General features: G+C 44.3%; 1 protein-coding gene across 1 annotated transcript in view; it reads right to left on the reverse strand.

Moving 5' to 3' along the window:
* Positions 1–3396: 3396 nt before the first annotated feature.
* The window catches only part of LOC108541037 (nose resistant to fluoxetine protein 6-like), a 79445-nt gene continuing 70885 nt past the window's right edge, over positions 3397–11956 (reverse strand). Inside the window, exons 13-15 of the mRNA XM_017890449.1 lie at positions 9485–9671; positions 3866–4008; positions 3397–3519 (exon numbers count right to left, since the gene is read on the reverse strand). Of these exons, the coding sequence (XP_017745938.1) occupies positions 3397–3519; positions 3866–4008; positions 9485–9671 (453 nt within the window). The remainder of the gene's footprint in view (positions 3520–3865; positions 4009–9484; positions 9672–11956) is intronic.

Below are 11956 nucleotides of genomic sequence, written 5' to 3' on the forward strand. Positions count from 1 at the left end.
CAGGTGCGGTGGCTCACAACCTGTAATCCTAGCACTTTGGGAGGCGGAGGTGGGTGGATTGCTTGAGCCCAGGAGTTCAAGACCAGCTTGAGCAACATGATGAAACCCCATCTCTATAAAAAATACAAAAATCAGCCAGGCATGGTGGCACATGCCTGTAATCCTAGCTACTTGGGAGGCTGAGGCAGGAGGATGGCTTGAGTCTGGGCACAGAGGTTGCAGTGAGCTGTGATCCACTACACTCCAGCCCTCCAGCCTGGGCGACAGAGCCAGACCTTGTCTCAAAAAAAAAAAAAAAATCAGCTGGGTATGTCAGCACTCACCTATAATCCCAGCTACTTGGGAGGCTGAGGCAGGAGGATCACTTGAGCCCAGGAGTTTGAGGCTGCAGTGTGATATTGCACTGCACCCCAGCCTGGGCAAAAGAGCAAGATGCTGTCTCTAAAAAAATAAAAATGAAAATAGAGAAAAAGTATAATGAGGTTCCATGGATCCATCACCCAGCTTCAAACATTAACCAAATGGCCAGTCTTATTTCATCTACGCTAGGTCCTCCCAATATTGTTTTGAGGCAAATATCAGATTTTGCATCATTTTGTTCATAAATATTTTAGTATGCAACTAAAAGATAAGGGATATAAATGTATGCATATATATGTAGTAGTATATAACTATAATACCATTATTACATAAAAAGTGTAATCAATCCTTAATATCATCAAATACCTAATCAGTATTTAAATTTCCAGTCTTATAAACATCATAATTTTTACAATTTGTTTCAGGATCCAAATAAGGTACACACAATCTATAAATCTGAAACTTCGAGGGAATTCTAGATTGAAACAAGCCCAGAACAAAACTGGATTTCTCTAACCCTACCTTATGTTATATGAAATTACGACAGTGGGAGGGTTGGGTTTTTTCCCTTATAAAAAAGTCTTTCCAATGCTATGTCAGTCATTAGCTACTTCCACGGTTCCCAGATTTCTGGTCTCATCACTGGAAGCATTTGGCAATTTGGCTGCAGAACGATGTTGGCAGGCGAGTCATTTCCCACCGGAGTCCACCCATGTGGCAGTGCTACCCTGAAAATGCCACTGGTACTCAACAGCTCCTCGGAGGCCTAATGAAGTGAGAGGGTTCAGGTGCCAAAGCAGCCACCAGGGGGCTCCCGAGTTAACTCTATGAACTTCGGCGTTCACTGAAAAGCCAATTTGGCTGGTTTCTTACGGCACGCCTGTTGAGCCTTGGCGCCCCACTCTCTCAGGCTTCCGCAGCAGAGGGACCAGACCTCAGGGAGCTGAGGCTTGTCCCCTGTGGCTGGCTGGCAAAGCCAAGGTTAGCTGTCCATGGCCATCACAGTGTTTGAAACGTTCAGCCCTCCCCCCCCACCCACTTCGGTCATCTTTGCAAACGCACTGGACAGCAAAGAGCATCCCCTGATGTGGCGCGTTCCACGCTAACAAGGACCCTGTAGCCTGTGGTTGTTAATACTTTAATGATTAAGTAAACAAAGAACTTTATTATAAGCGATGGAATGGACTTAATTAATCCGTAAGGGTAGACAGCTAATGTGAAATTGTACACCTAGAAAAAACACACACCTGAGAACCGGGATCCCAGCTTCTCTATTTGGCCTTGTGAGTCTCTCCTCATCTCTAGGTCTCATCGCTGCAAACTGAGGGGGTTGGGCTAGAAGCCACAGGCTGAGGTCTCTTCCTTCTCTGTTAGTTTTTGTTGGGGCCTTATCTTGGTGCACAGGGATATCCATCTATCTAGGGCTGCTGTGACAAAGTACCAAAAACTGAGTGGCTTGAAACAACAGACATGAATTATCTCACAGTTCTGGAGGCCAGAAATCCAAAATCGAGGTGTCCCATGGGGCCATGCTGTCTTGGGCAGCTCCAGGGCAGATTCTGTCCTTACCTCCCCTGGCTTCTGGGGTTTGCCTTGGTGTTCCTGGGTTTGCATGTGACTGTCTTCTCCCTGGGTCTTCACATCGTCTTCCCTGTGTGCATGCCTGTCTCCGTGACCAAACTTCTGATTATTATAAGGACACCAGTCATATTGGATTAGAGTCTCCATCCCCAGTGACTTCATTGGACTTCATTACCTCCGTAAAGACCCTGGCTCAGGCCGGGCGCGGTGGCTCAAGCCTGTAATCCCAGCACTTTGGGAGGCTGAGACGGGTGGATCACGAAGGTCAGGAGATCGAGACCATCCTGGCTAACACGGCGAAACCCCGTCTCTACTAAAAAAAAAAAAAAATACAAAAAGCTAGCCCGGCGAGGTGGCAGGCGCCTGTAGTCCCAGCTACTCGGGAGGCTGGAGAATGGCGTAAACCCGGGAGGCGGAGCTTGCAGTGAGCTGAGATCCAGCCATTGCACTCCAGCCTGGGTGACAGAGGGAGACTCCGTCTCAAAAAAAAAAAAAAAAAAAAAAAGGCCCTGGCTCCAAATAATGCCACATTCTGAGGCACTGGGAGTTAGGACTTCAACAGATCTTTCGCGGGAGGGGATACAATTCAGTCCAAAACAGGGACTATGGTGAAGAATAGGTGATATTTGAAAGGCCCTATAATGACAGACCCATGAAGTATGCATGCTAGCGGGTCACACCACTGAGGTTCTACGATGAAGTTACAAGTCTGCAAAGATGCCATAATAACATATTGACAGTTATGTCATGGGAAAGTACATATTGCAATTTTACAGAGAAAAGTGAAGAGCATAACCCAAATGAGCTTCATAACCCAAATTACATTAAATTCATATTTAGGGCCGGGCGCAGTGTCTCATGCCTGTAATCCCAGCACTTTGGGAGGCCGAGGTGGGCAGATCATCTGAGGTCTAAAGTTTGAGATCAGCCTGACCAAGATGGAGAAACCCCGTCTCTACTAAAAATACAAAATTAGGCGGGCGTGGTGGCGCATGCCTGTAATCCCAGCTACTCAGGAAGGCTGAGTCAGGAGAATCGCCTGAATTCCGGGGAGCGGAGGTTGCAGTGAGCTGAGATCGCTCCATTGCACTCCAGCCTGGGCAACAAAAAAAAAGCGAAACTCCATCTCAAAAAAAAAAATTCATATTTAATCATTTCCTGTGATAATTAATATAGACAATCAAATACAGATTAAACCAAAAGAAATCCAGGGTTTTTTTTTTTTTTTTGCTAAAATGGTACAACAAAAGTTTATTATTGTGCTACTAAAAATTTATAGAACATCATTAAGCACTAAGAACTCTTTCACATATTAAATACAAAGAACATGTATATATTAAACTTTCACAAAATGAGATTCACACCCCTTCTTAGGAACGCAAGCATTCATTGTAGAAACAAGGCCACCTCATTTTGCTCATCATTACCAATAAGGTCCATCCATTCTTTTGTGTTTTAACCAGAACATTCATGGCCCAGCAGGCACTGCTTCAGTTCCTGACATGGTTTCTCAATGAACAGCGTCAGGGCCAGCCCAGTGGCGAAGGTCAGCACACAGTGTCCAGAGAAAAGATAGAACTGGAGACAAAGTGGGCAGGGTGAACACAATTTTACTCTGGGATTCCTATTGTGTTCAGATCTAAAGTGTACCATCCTAGCTCTATGAAATGTATCTGTAGGACAATCAGTGCTACATATTAAAAATAAAATAAATAAAATAAAAGATATTATCCTGTGCTGAAGCCCTCCCTCTTTCTCCCACAAATAAAGCAAAGAACAATGAAGCTCTTAGAAAAAAAAAAAGCCTTCCATAAAAAAAAAAGCCTTCCATAAAAGCAAATAGGTTGCCTTGTTGCTCAAGAAGAGAACAAGCTATGGTACCATAACATACCATAACAGAAGTAGGAGCTGCGTGCTAACTCACCATGTTTGTGTCAGTGTAGTGAATCAGTGTTTCCTGAAAGCCATTGTAAAGGATGATCAGAATCGGATGCACCAAGTAGCAAGCATAACTGATGCTGGACAGGAAACTCCAGATGTCCCAAGAAAGCACACGGTTCACCAGACCTGGAGGGAACAAGCACTGAGGCATGAAGCCACAGCCTGTCTCTGGGCCAGTGAAGATGCCCCATTGTCCCATTGATGCTCCCGTTGCATTCTGCACCTAAGTCTGTGAACTTTTCCTAAGAAAGTCTTTATGCATTATAATTTTAAGACAATGTACCAAACCAAAAACCACCTTTCCATTGCAAGAATTATGATAACACAAGAGAGATACATGGTTTCAGCCCCTAAGCATAAAACATTCCATGTATAAAACAAGGTATACATTCCTCATACTCACCTGGGTTCTGGATCAAGATGTAGCCACAGGGGGAACTTGGGATAAGGCATTTAACATTGCCAGGCCTCCAACTCTTCATCTCTCAGTGAGAGCCTTGCATTTGATCACCCTTTAGGTGCCTTTCAGGACAAATATTCTGTAACTTGATATATATTCTAGAACTGTGTTGTCCCAGGCAATAGCCCCTAGCCACTTGTGGCTATTTAACTTAATTAAAATTAGATACAATGACAACTTCCTTTCTGAACAGGACTTATTGCTAACCTTATTTGGAATAAGGGTCTTTGCAGATGTCATTAAGATAAGGAACCAGAGATGAAATCATCCTGGATTAGGGTAGACTCTTACCCAGTGACAAATGTCCTTATAAGAGACAGAAAAGGAGTCACAAAAGCAGAGAAGAGATGCAAGGAAGAGAACCATGTGATGACGAAGACAGAGACTGGAGTGAAGAGTCCACGAGCCAAGGAATGGCAAGGCTTGCCAGCAGCTACCAGAGGCTAGGAGAGGGGATGGGACAGATTCTCCCCCAGAAAATCCAGAGGGAACCAATCCTGCTGACACTTGGATTTTGAACAGCTAGCCTCCAGAACTGTGAGAGAATAAATTTCTGTTGTTTTAAGCCACAGAAATAAAACGTAACTTTTGTTTCTCCTCTGCCTCCTCCTCATTTAAAGTGCTCAGTAGTGCATCACAATTTGCTCATGATAAATCTTTGGAGCCATCCTAGACTCCTTTCATTCCAGACTCCATAGAGTGCTTCCAAAAATGTGTCTCAAATCAGACCACTGCTCCTCACCTCCATGGCTAACACCCTCATGAATCTTCCATCACCTCCTATGTGGGCCTCCGTGGGAGCTTCCCGGTGGATCTGTGGGTCTCTGCTCTTGTTCTTGCCACCCTATAGTCCCCATACCACATCCAGAGTAATCTTTTAAAATCACATATCAGGGAGAAATGGGGAAGGGGGAGATATTGATCAAAGAGTACAAAGTTTCAGTTAAACTGTTGGAGTAAGTTTTAGTGATCTATTGCACTGCATAGTGACCACAGTTAATAATAATGTACTGGGTATTTTTCAATGGCTAAAAGAAAAGATTCTTAACATTCTCACCACAAAAAAAGAGATAACTTGGCGAAGTGATGCATATGTTAATTAACTTGATTTCATCTTTCTACTATGTATACACATACCAAAACATCACGTTGTACTCCATAAATACATACAGTTATTATTTGTCAAATTGAAAATAAATTTTACAAATCCACAAATCAAATCATGGGCTATGATCTGTATGTTTCCATTCCCCCAAAATTCATATGTTGAGATCCTAATCCCCAAGGCGATAGTATTAAGAGGTGGAGTCTTTGGAGAGGCAATTAGTTCACAAGGGCTGGGCCTTCAGGAATGGGATTAGTCCTCTTATAAAAGTGACCCCAGAGAGACCACTCTACCCTTCCACCATGTGAGGACACATCTAGAAAGTTCCATCTAAGAACCAGAAAGCAGGCCTTCCCCAAACACTAAATCTGCTGGTGCCTTGATCTTAGATCTCCCAGCTCCAGAACTGTGAGATATAAATTTCTGTTGTTTTTAAGCCACCTCATTTATGGGATTTTTGTTAAAGCAGCTGAAATGGACTAAGACTTCATGTGACGTGGCATTTAAAATAAAATCCAAACTCTTCCCATGGCCTTGAAAGCTCTGCCTAACCTGGGTCCTACCTTCCTCTCTGAGTTCCCTTCCCACCTCTCTCTCCCCCTTGACCCTTGATTCCTATCTCACTGGTCATTTTGCTCTTCCTCCAAGTCACTAAGCTCGTTCCAGTCTGGACACCTCTGCCTTCACATTCCATCTGCCCAGAATGCTTTCGTACCACATCTATGCAAATGTACCCCTAGTCCAGTTAGTTACCCACGAATCCCTGCTTTATCTTTATTTACTGTATTTTAACTTCCCCCGACCCCACTGTAATCTCTCACAAGGGCAGGATTTTTCTTGTCCATTGCTGTATCCCCAGATTCTAGAACAGTACCTGGCATAGAATAAGCATTCAAGAAGTATTTTATGTAATTAAGTGAAAAAACACAGATGGACTTACAGACAAAAGACACATTTCCCCCAAGTGAAGGCTATAAAGGAAAACCACAATTTCACAGTAGAAAAAAACCAAGTAATTGTAGAAAAATGAAGTCAGCAAAGAACCCAGGCTCACGCAGATAAGCCAGACACAAAAGAATGCACCCTAAAGCAAATAATACCATGTTCATGTTACGAGCCACAAGTGATTCCAGCAACTATTCATCATATCATATTAATGTTGCCAATGTGAATTTTATTGGCTTTATAGTTTTATGATTACTTCATAAATTTGCTTTGGCTTTCTGAATGCATGTGCTATAAACATAAAATTTTGTATCTAGGTTTATGTTTGTTCATGTTTAGGCAAAATTGGAACAAAAATAAGAGCATATAGTCAGGGTAATTTGAATCTATGTACCCAGAGGAAAAAAATGTATTGAATAAGAAAGAAAACAAATAATTCGGGCCAACACCAAGAAGCCAAAAGAATTCTTATTTCTTTGGAATAGACCCACATATACTTAAGTTTGAGGACGAAAACGGTAGGTGACAGACCACCACTGAAGGACTTTAGCTGAAGGAGTAATGTGGTCAGATGACTCTGGCAGCTCAACAGAAGACAACTTTGAGCATAACAAGACCAGCATGGTCTACATTGCTACCAAGCAAAGATGGCTAAAGATTCACTGAATCATCAAGATCCCTTCTAGTCCTGAGAATCTCAACTAAACATTTCTTCTTAATCAAACTTCTTATTTTTTTTTTCTAAAGGTCATCAGCTAGAAACTTTTTTTTTTTTTTTTTTTTTTTTTTTTTGGAGATAGGGTCTCACTCTGTTGCCTAGGATAGAGTGCAGTGGCACGATCTCAGCTCACTGCAACCTCCGCCTCCCAGGTTCAAGCAATCCTCCTGCCTCAACATCCCAAGGAGCTGAGATTACAAACGCGTGCTGCCATGCCCAGTTAATTTTTGTATTTTTAGTAGAGACGGGGTTTTGCCTTGTTGCCCAGGCTGGTCTTGAAACCCCAGGCCCAAGCAATCTACCTGCCTCGGCCCCTCAAAGTGCTGGGATTACAGGTGTGAGCCAGGTAGACACATATTTTCCAAAAATGTATTTAAGCTATCACCTCCTACATTCACCTACTAATCAATCTTGATATCTTATAGATAGTTTTGGAGATACAAATCTAGGATATCAGGTGCCCCTACAGTTGTGGATTGGCTAATGACAGCACACTTTTGAATGATAAATTGTTCAAGAATAAGTAAACTGGCTTGCTCATCACCTGGGTGACGAGATCGTACCCTTTCTGAGACTAATGACGGAGAGCATTGACTTGTTCCGCTGTAATAATGCTGCTGCAGGCTGGGTGTGGAGGCTCACGCCTGTAATCCCAGCACTTTGGAAGGCCGAAGCAGGTGGATCACAAGGTCACGAGTTCGAGACCAGCCTGGCTAACATGGCAAAACCCCATCTCTACTGAAAATACAAAAATTAGCTGGGCGTGGTGGCAGGGACCTGTAATCCCAGCTAATCAGGAGGCTGAGGCAGGAGAATCGCTTGAACCCGGGAGGTGGAGGTTGCTGTGAGCCGAGATCGTGCCATTACACTCCAGCCTGGGTGACAAGAGCAAGAGTCCGTCTCAAAAATAATAATAATAATAATGCAAATTTGTTTAATCTTCTAACTTAACCTAAGTCATTGCTCTCTAATATCATTTATGTTTGCCAGTTATTTTTGATAAACAGCAGCACCTCTCACAGTAGAGAGGAATACTGTGATGTTTGCAACATTAGAAATGACCTGTGCCAGGCCACGGGGTGCAGTTGTTTATGAGGCTCTATGACAGCACAGGGACATGATCATGGGGTGAGGCGGCAAGGTTGTGATAATGTATCCCAGAATTTCCCATAAATGCAAATACATCCGTCAGAGAGAACGCAGTCCATTTCCTCTTTAATATCACTTTTCCATATAAGGGAAAGCTTTTAAAATTAAAATATTAAAGAGCATCGCTATATTAAAATACTTCTAACATTTAGGAACCGTTTTAATTAACATCCGGGAGAAGTGCTATCACTTAGGCATGAAGAGCACTGACTTTGGGCTTGGTGCTGAGACCTGGGTTCATTTTCTAGTTCAACCACTCACCAGCTGTGGGACTTTCACTGTGTCGCTTTCTCTCCAGACACGGTTGTTCTCATTGCTAATTATAGGTCTTCTCCCAGGGGTGTGGTCAGTGCTACTGGGGATCTGGGTGATGTTTCCCACAAGGTCTAGTATACACCATGTGCCCAGTCAGCTGGAATTGGTTATCACGCCACTCTGTTTCTCTTTCAATCATTATTTCCCACCACCTACCTTTGCTGAAGCTGACTGGCATGGGTTTACAGCCTAAGTTTAAACTCCTCCTGATGGGTTATTTCCCTAGAGTATGAAGTGGGTATGCCTCCCCCCAGATCCACTGCTCCTGTTCCAGGGCTTTGGGTAGCTTGAGGCCAGAACCTCTTCTGGGAGCTTCCTGCCAGCCTTGTCCTGTTGTTTGCTGACATCCCAAGCACACAGTTCCTACCTCTCGCCAAATAGAGAGGAGAGGGAGGAAAGCATCAGGTGACTTGGATACACCTTTCTAACCTGGAGAAGATTCTTTTCCATTGAAGCCTTTTATCTGCTTGGCTCTCTGCATGTTGAAAGCCAACTCAGTTATCAAAGGGGATCTTGGCAAGCATTTAGTCTATACCTTCAGAGGGGGAAACAAAGGCTCAAGGTGCTGTGACTGGAAGTCTTACTCCTAAGCACTAATTTTTTATTTTTTCTCATGACATTACTCTGCCTGAATTCACTTTCCAACTTCTAAACTAGCTTCATTGGAGGGGCTGCATCTTTTTCTTTCAGAACCCGCACTTGTGCATACATCCATGTAAAAATCTTATACTTAAATTCTCTATCTTTTCCAAGGATAGAGAGAAATTGATATTTTTGAATCAATATCAGTCATTCATCAACCACCCCAGAAATCAGAAGACCCTCTGGTACACTCCTTGTGTGTTCAGTTTGTCACCTTTAAAGGAACAGGGTGTGAACCCAACAGCAAAGCCCAGAGCCGCTTCCATACCTCCATATCCTCCCTGGCACGCAAAAAGGACCCAGCCCACGGCTGCCGCCCACAGGGTCCGGTGGAGGGCTTGGTAGAGAACTGCAGCTACTGGAAAGGAAGCAGAGGCGTCGTCCACCACGTATGCCAGAGCGGCCACCGCAAATAGGGTGGCCAGGGAGCAGCTCCACCCCAGCAGGACCTGCATCTGCAGGGAGAGGAGAGGCGGGGCCCAGCCCTTTTTAGCCATTGTGTAATTCCCTTCTCCTACACAAACTTATTTTTTGGTGTTATTACTGTCACTTAGGTCTTTATTCGCAAACCTCAGTCAGTGCATAGATTTGACTAAAATGGAAGGTTGTAATTTAAAAGGGGTGGCCAGGAGATCTTTGTGGTGACAGAGTTCACTGCCTTGACTGTGGGGGCAGGGGTTGCACAAATTTGCACATGGGACAAAATTACCCGGAACCATACAGATGTGCGCAAATGAGTACGTGTAGAGTTGGTGGATCTGAGGTCTATTGTGCCAATATCCATTTTCTGGCTGTGGTCAGGTACCATAGTTATGTCACACGTTGCCTGCTGGGGAGCCGGAGCACACAGCACCTCTCTGTACTAGTTTTGCAACTTTTGGGGCATCTATAATCATTTCAAGATGGAAGTGAAAAGAAAATCAATAAGTAATGTTCTAACCCACTCCTAATCTCCCATTTTGTCCCTTAACCAAATTAAGGCTCCTTGATGGCTTCTGCCTTCACCGTAAATGTGAGGGCCTCAGCGCACAGCCCCGTCCTGGGCAGCAGCCCAGTCAAGTGGAAGGAATGGGAGGATGAGAAGTCTTCAGCTCAAAGAATAGCCCCAAGAGTTAAATCCTGACACCTGACTCAGTTCAAGATCTTGACCTTGCGTCACCTGACTTGACCTTTTTAGACCCAGACCTGTCTCCCAAGTAGCTCTCTTGCTTCTCTGTGCTGTACTCAAGCTGCTGTGATGATGTCTACACTGCACTGAACCAACATCGGATCAGTCCACCGTCTTGTCTCTGAGACCTGCTTAGGTCTCAGGTTCCTGGCTGCGGGAGAGGAAAGGTACATACTCAGGGGCACTCTGCTCTTTTAGCCTGGGATCTCCCTCACCCCTTTGCTACTTCCCTGGCCCAAATGGGCCTGCAGTCTCTCAAAATGCATCTTGGGTATCATGTTCTGTTTCTGTACTTGTCTGCTTATCTTTATTACGGTGCATCCTGCCTTATCTCACTCTTGGCAGCTTCCTCCAGCCTAGACCCTGTGTCTTTATTTTCTAGCTTCTAAAGCTTTGAGTTTGGTCTACGCAACTGTTTGCATTGTTTCTCCAGGTTAACTTGGCTTGTGTTTTAGCTCCAGGCTTCCTGGTCCTGACCCTGGCCCTTGAAGTCATTCCCAAATGCTCTCTCTTCATGTTAAGTTTTGCCCTTTGCTGACACACATTTCCCCCTGTGCCCCCATGTAACCTGGACTATGTTGAAGCCTCTCTTTAATGGCACTCTGTTATAATCTACAACTGAATTATACATTTCCTGGAAAATATCGTAACTCCAACCAAAACAAAAAACAAAAAAAATCACATAGCTTCTGTATATTCATTCCTTTCGGTAAAATCTTATCTCCTCTTCCTCCCATGGGCAACACAAGGTTTTCCAAGGACCAGGGTCTCTTCTCTGGAACATCTAGGTAAGGTACCCACAAAGCCTAGGCAAACAAAGGTAGGACCTGGCAGAGGGGTTTGGGGCAGGAGTTGTATCCTAATTCCTGGCCCTTCTTCCATTGAGAAGAAAATTCTTTCATTCATTCATGTGTTGAGTACCTTCAGTGAGTCAGGATCTCAGAACCAGATGCTGGTGATTCAGAGGTGAGACAAGTAGTGAACTCCAGGAGCTCACTGTCTATGGGGTGAATAAATGCTTTATCATGCAGTACAAACCAGGGCCCAGGAATGCACAGTGCACAGAGGAACCCAAAAGAAGGACATGGCCTGGCCTGGAGGGATAAGGAAAGACTTTCTGGAGGTGAAAACTCTAGGTGAGCCCTCTAGGCGAAACAGGAGTTAAGTCAGATGAAAGGGAGAGGTGAGTAGGGAGAAGAGGGAAGAGGCAGATTCCAGACAGAGAAGGAGACATGAGCAACTGCACAGATGCCAGGAACAGCTTGTGTGTGTCAGTGGTGGCAGTCAAGGGCACTGTGAGCAGGTTGGTATCACTGACGTGCAAAGGGCAAGGCAGAGAGTGGTGAGAGAGATGACGCTAGAGAGACAGGCAGAGTGATGTCATGGGGACTCTGAAGGCCTTGTTGAACAGATCGAGCCTTATCATGGATGTCAAAGGAAGTCATTGAAAGATTTTGCACTGTTCAAGGGTATAGCCAAGGTGGTGTCTCACATAGATCACCATCTATTTAAGACATTTAACTGAGCATGAAGAGGGAGCATTTGGGAATGACTTCAAGGGCCAGGGTCAAA

Source organism: Rhinopithecus bieti, unplaced genomic scaffold (genome assembly GCF_001698545.2).
Source record: "Rhinopithecus bieti isolate Rb0 unplaced genomic scaffold, ASM169854v2 scaffold_17861, whole genome shotgun sequence".
In the NCBI taxonomy this organism is placed as follows: Eukaryota; Metazoa; Chordata; class Mammalia; order Primates; family Cercopithecidae; genus Rhinopithecus; species Rhinopithecus bieti.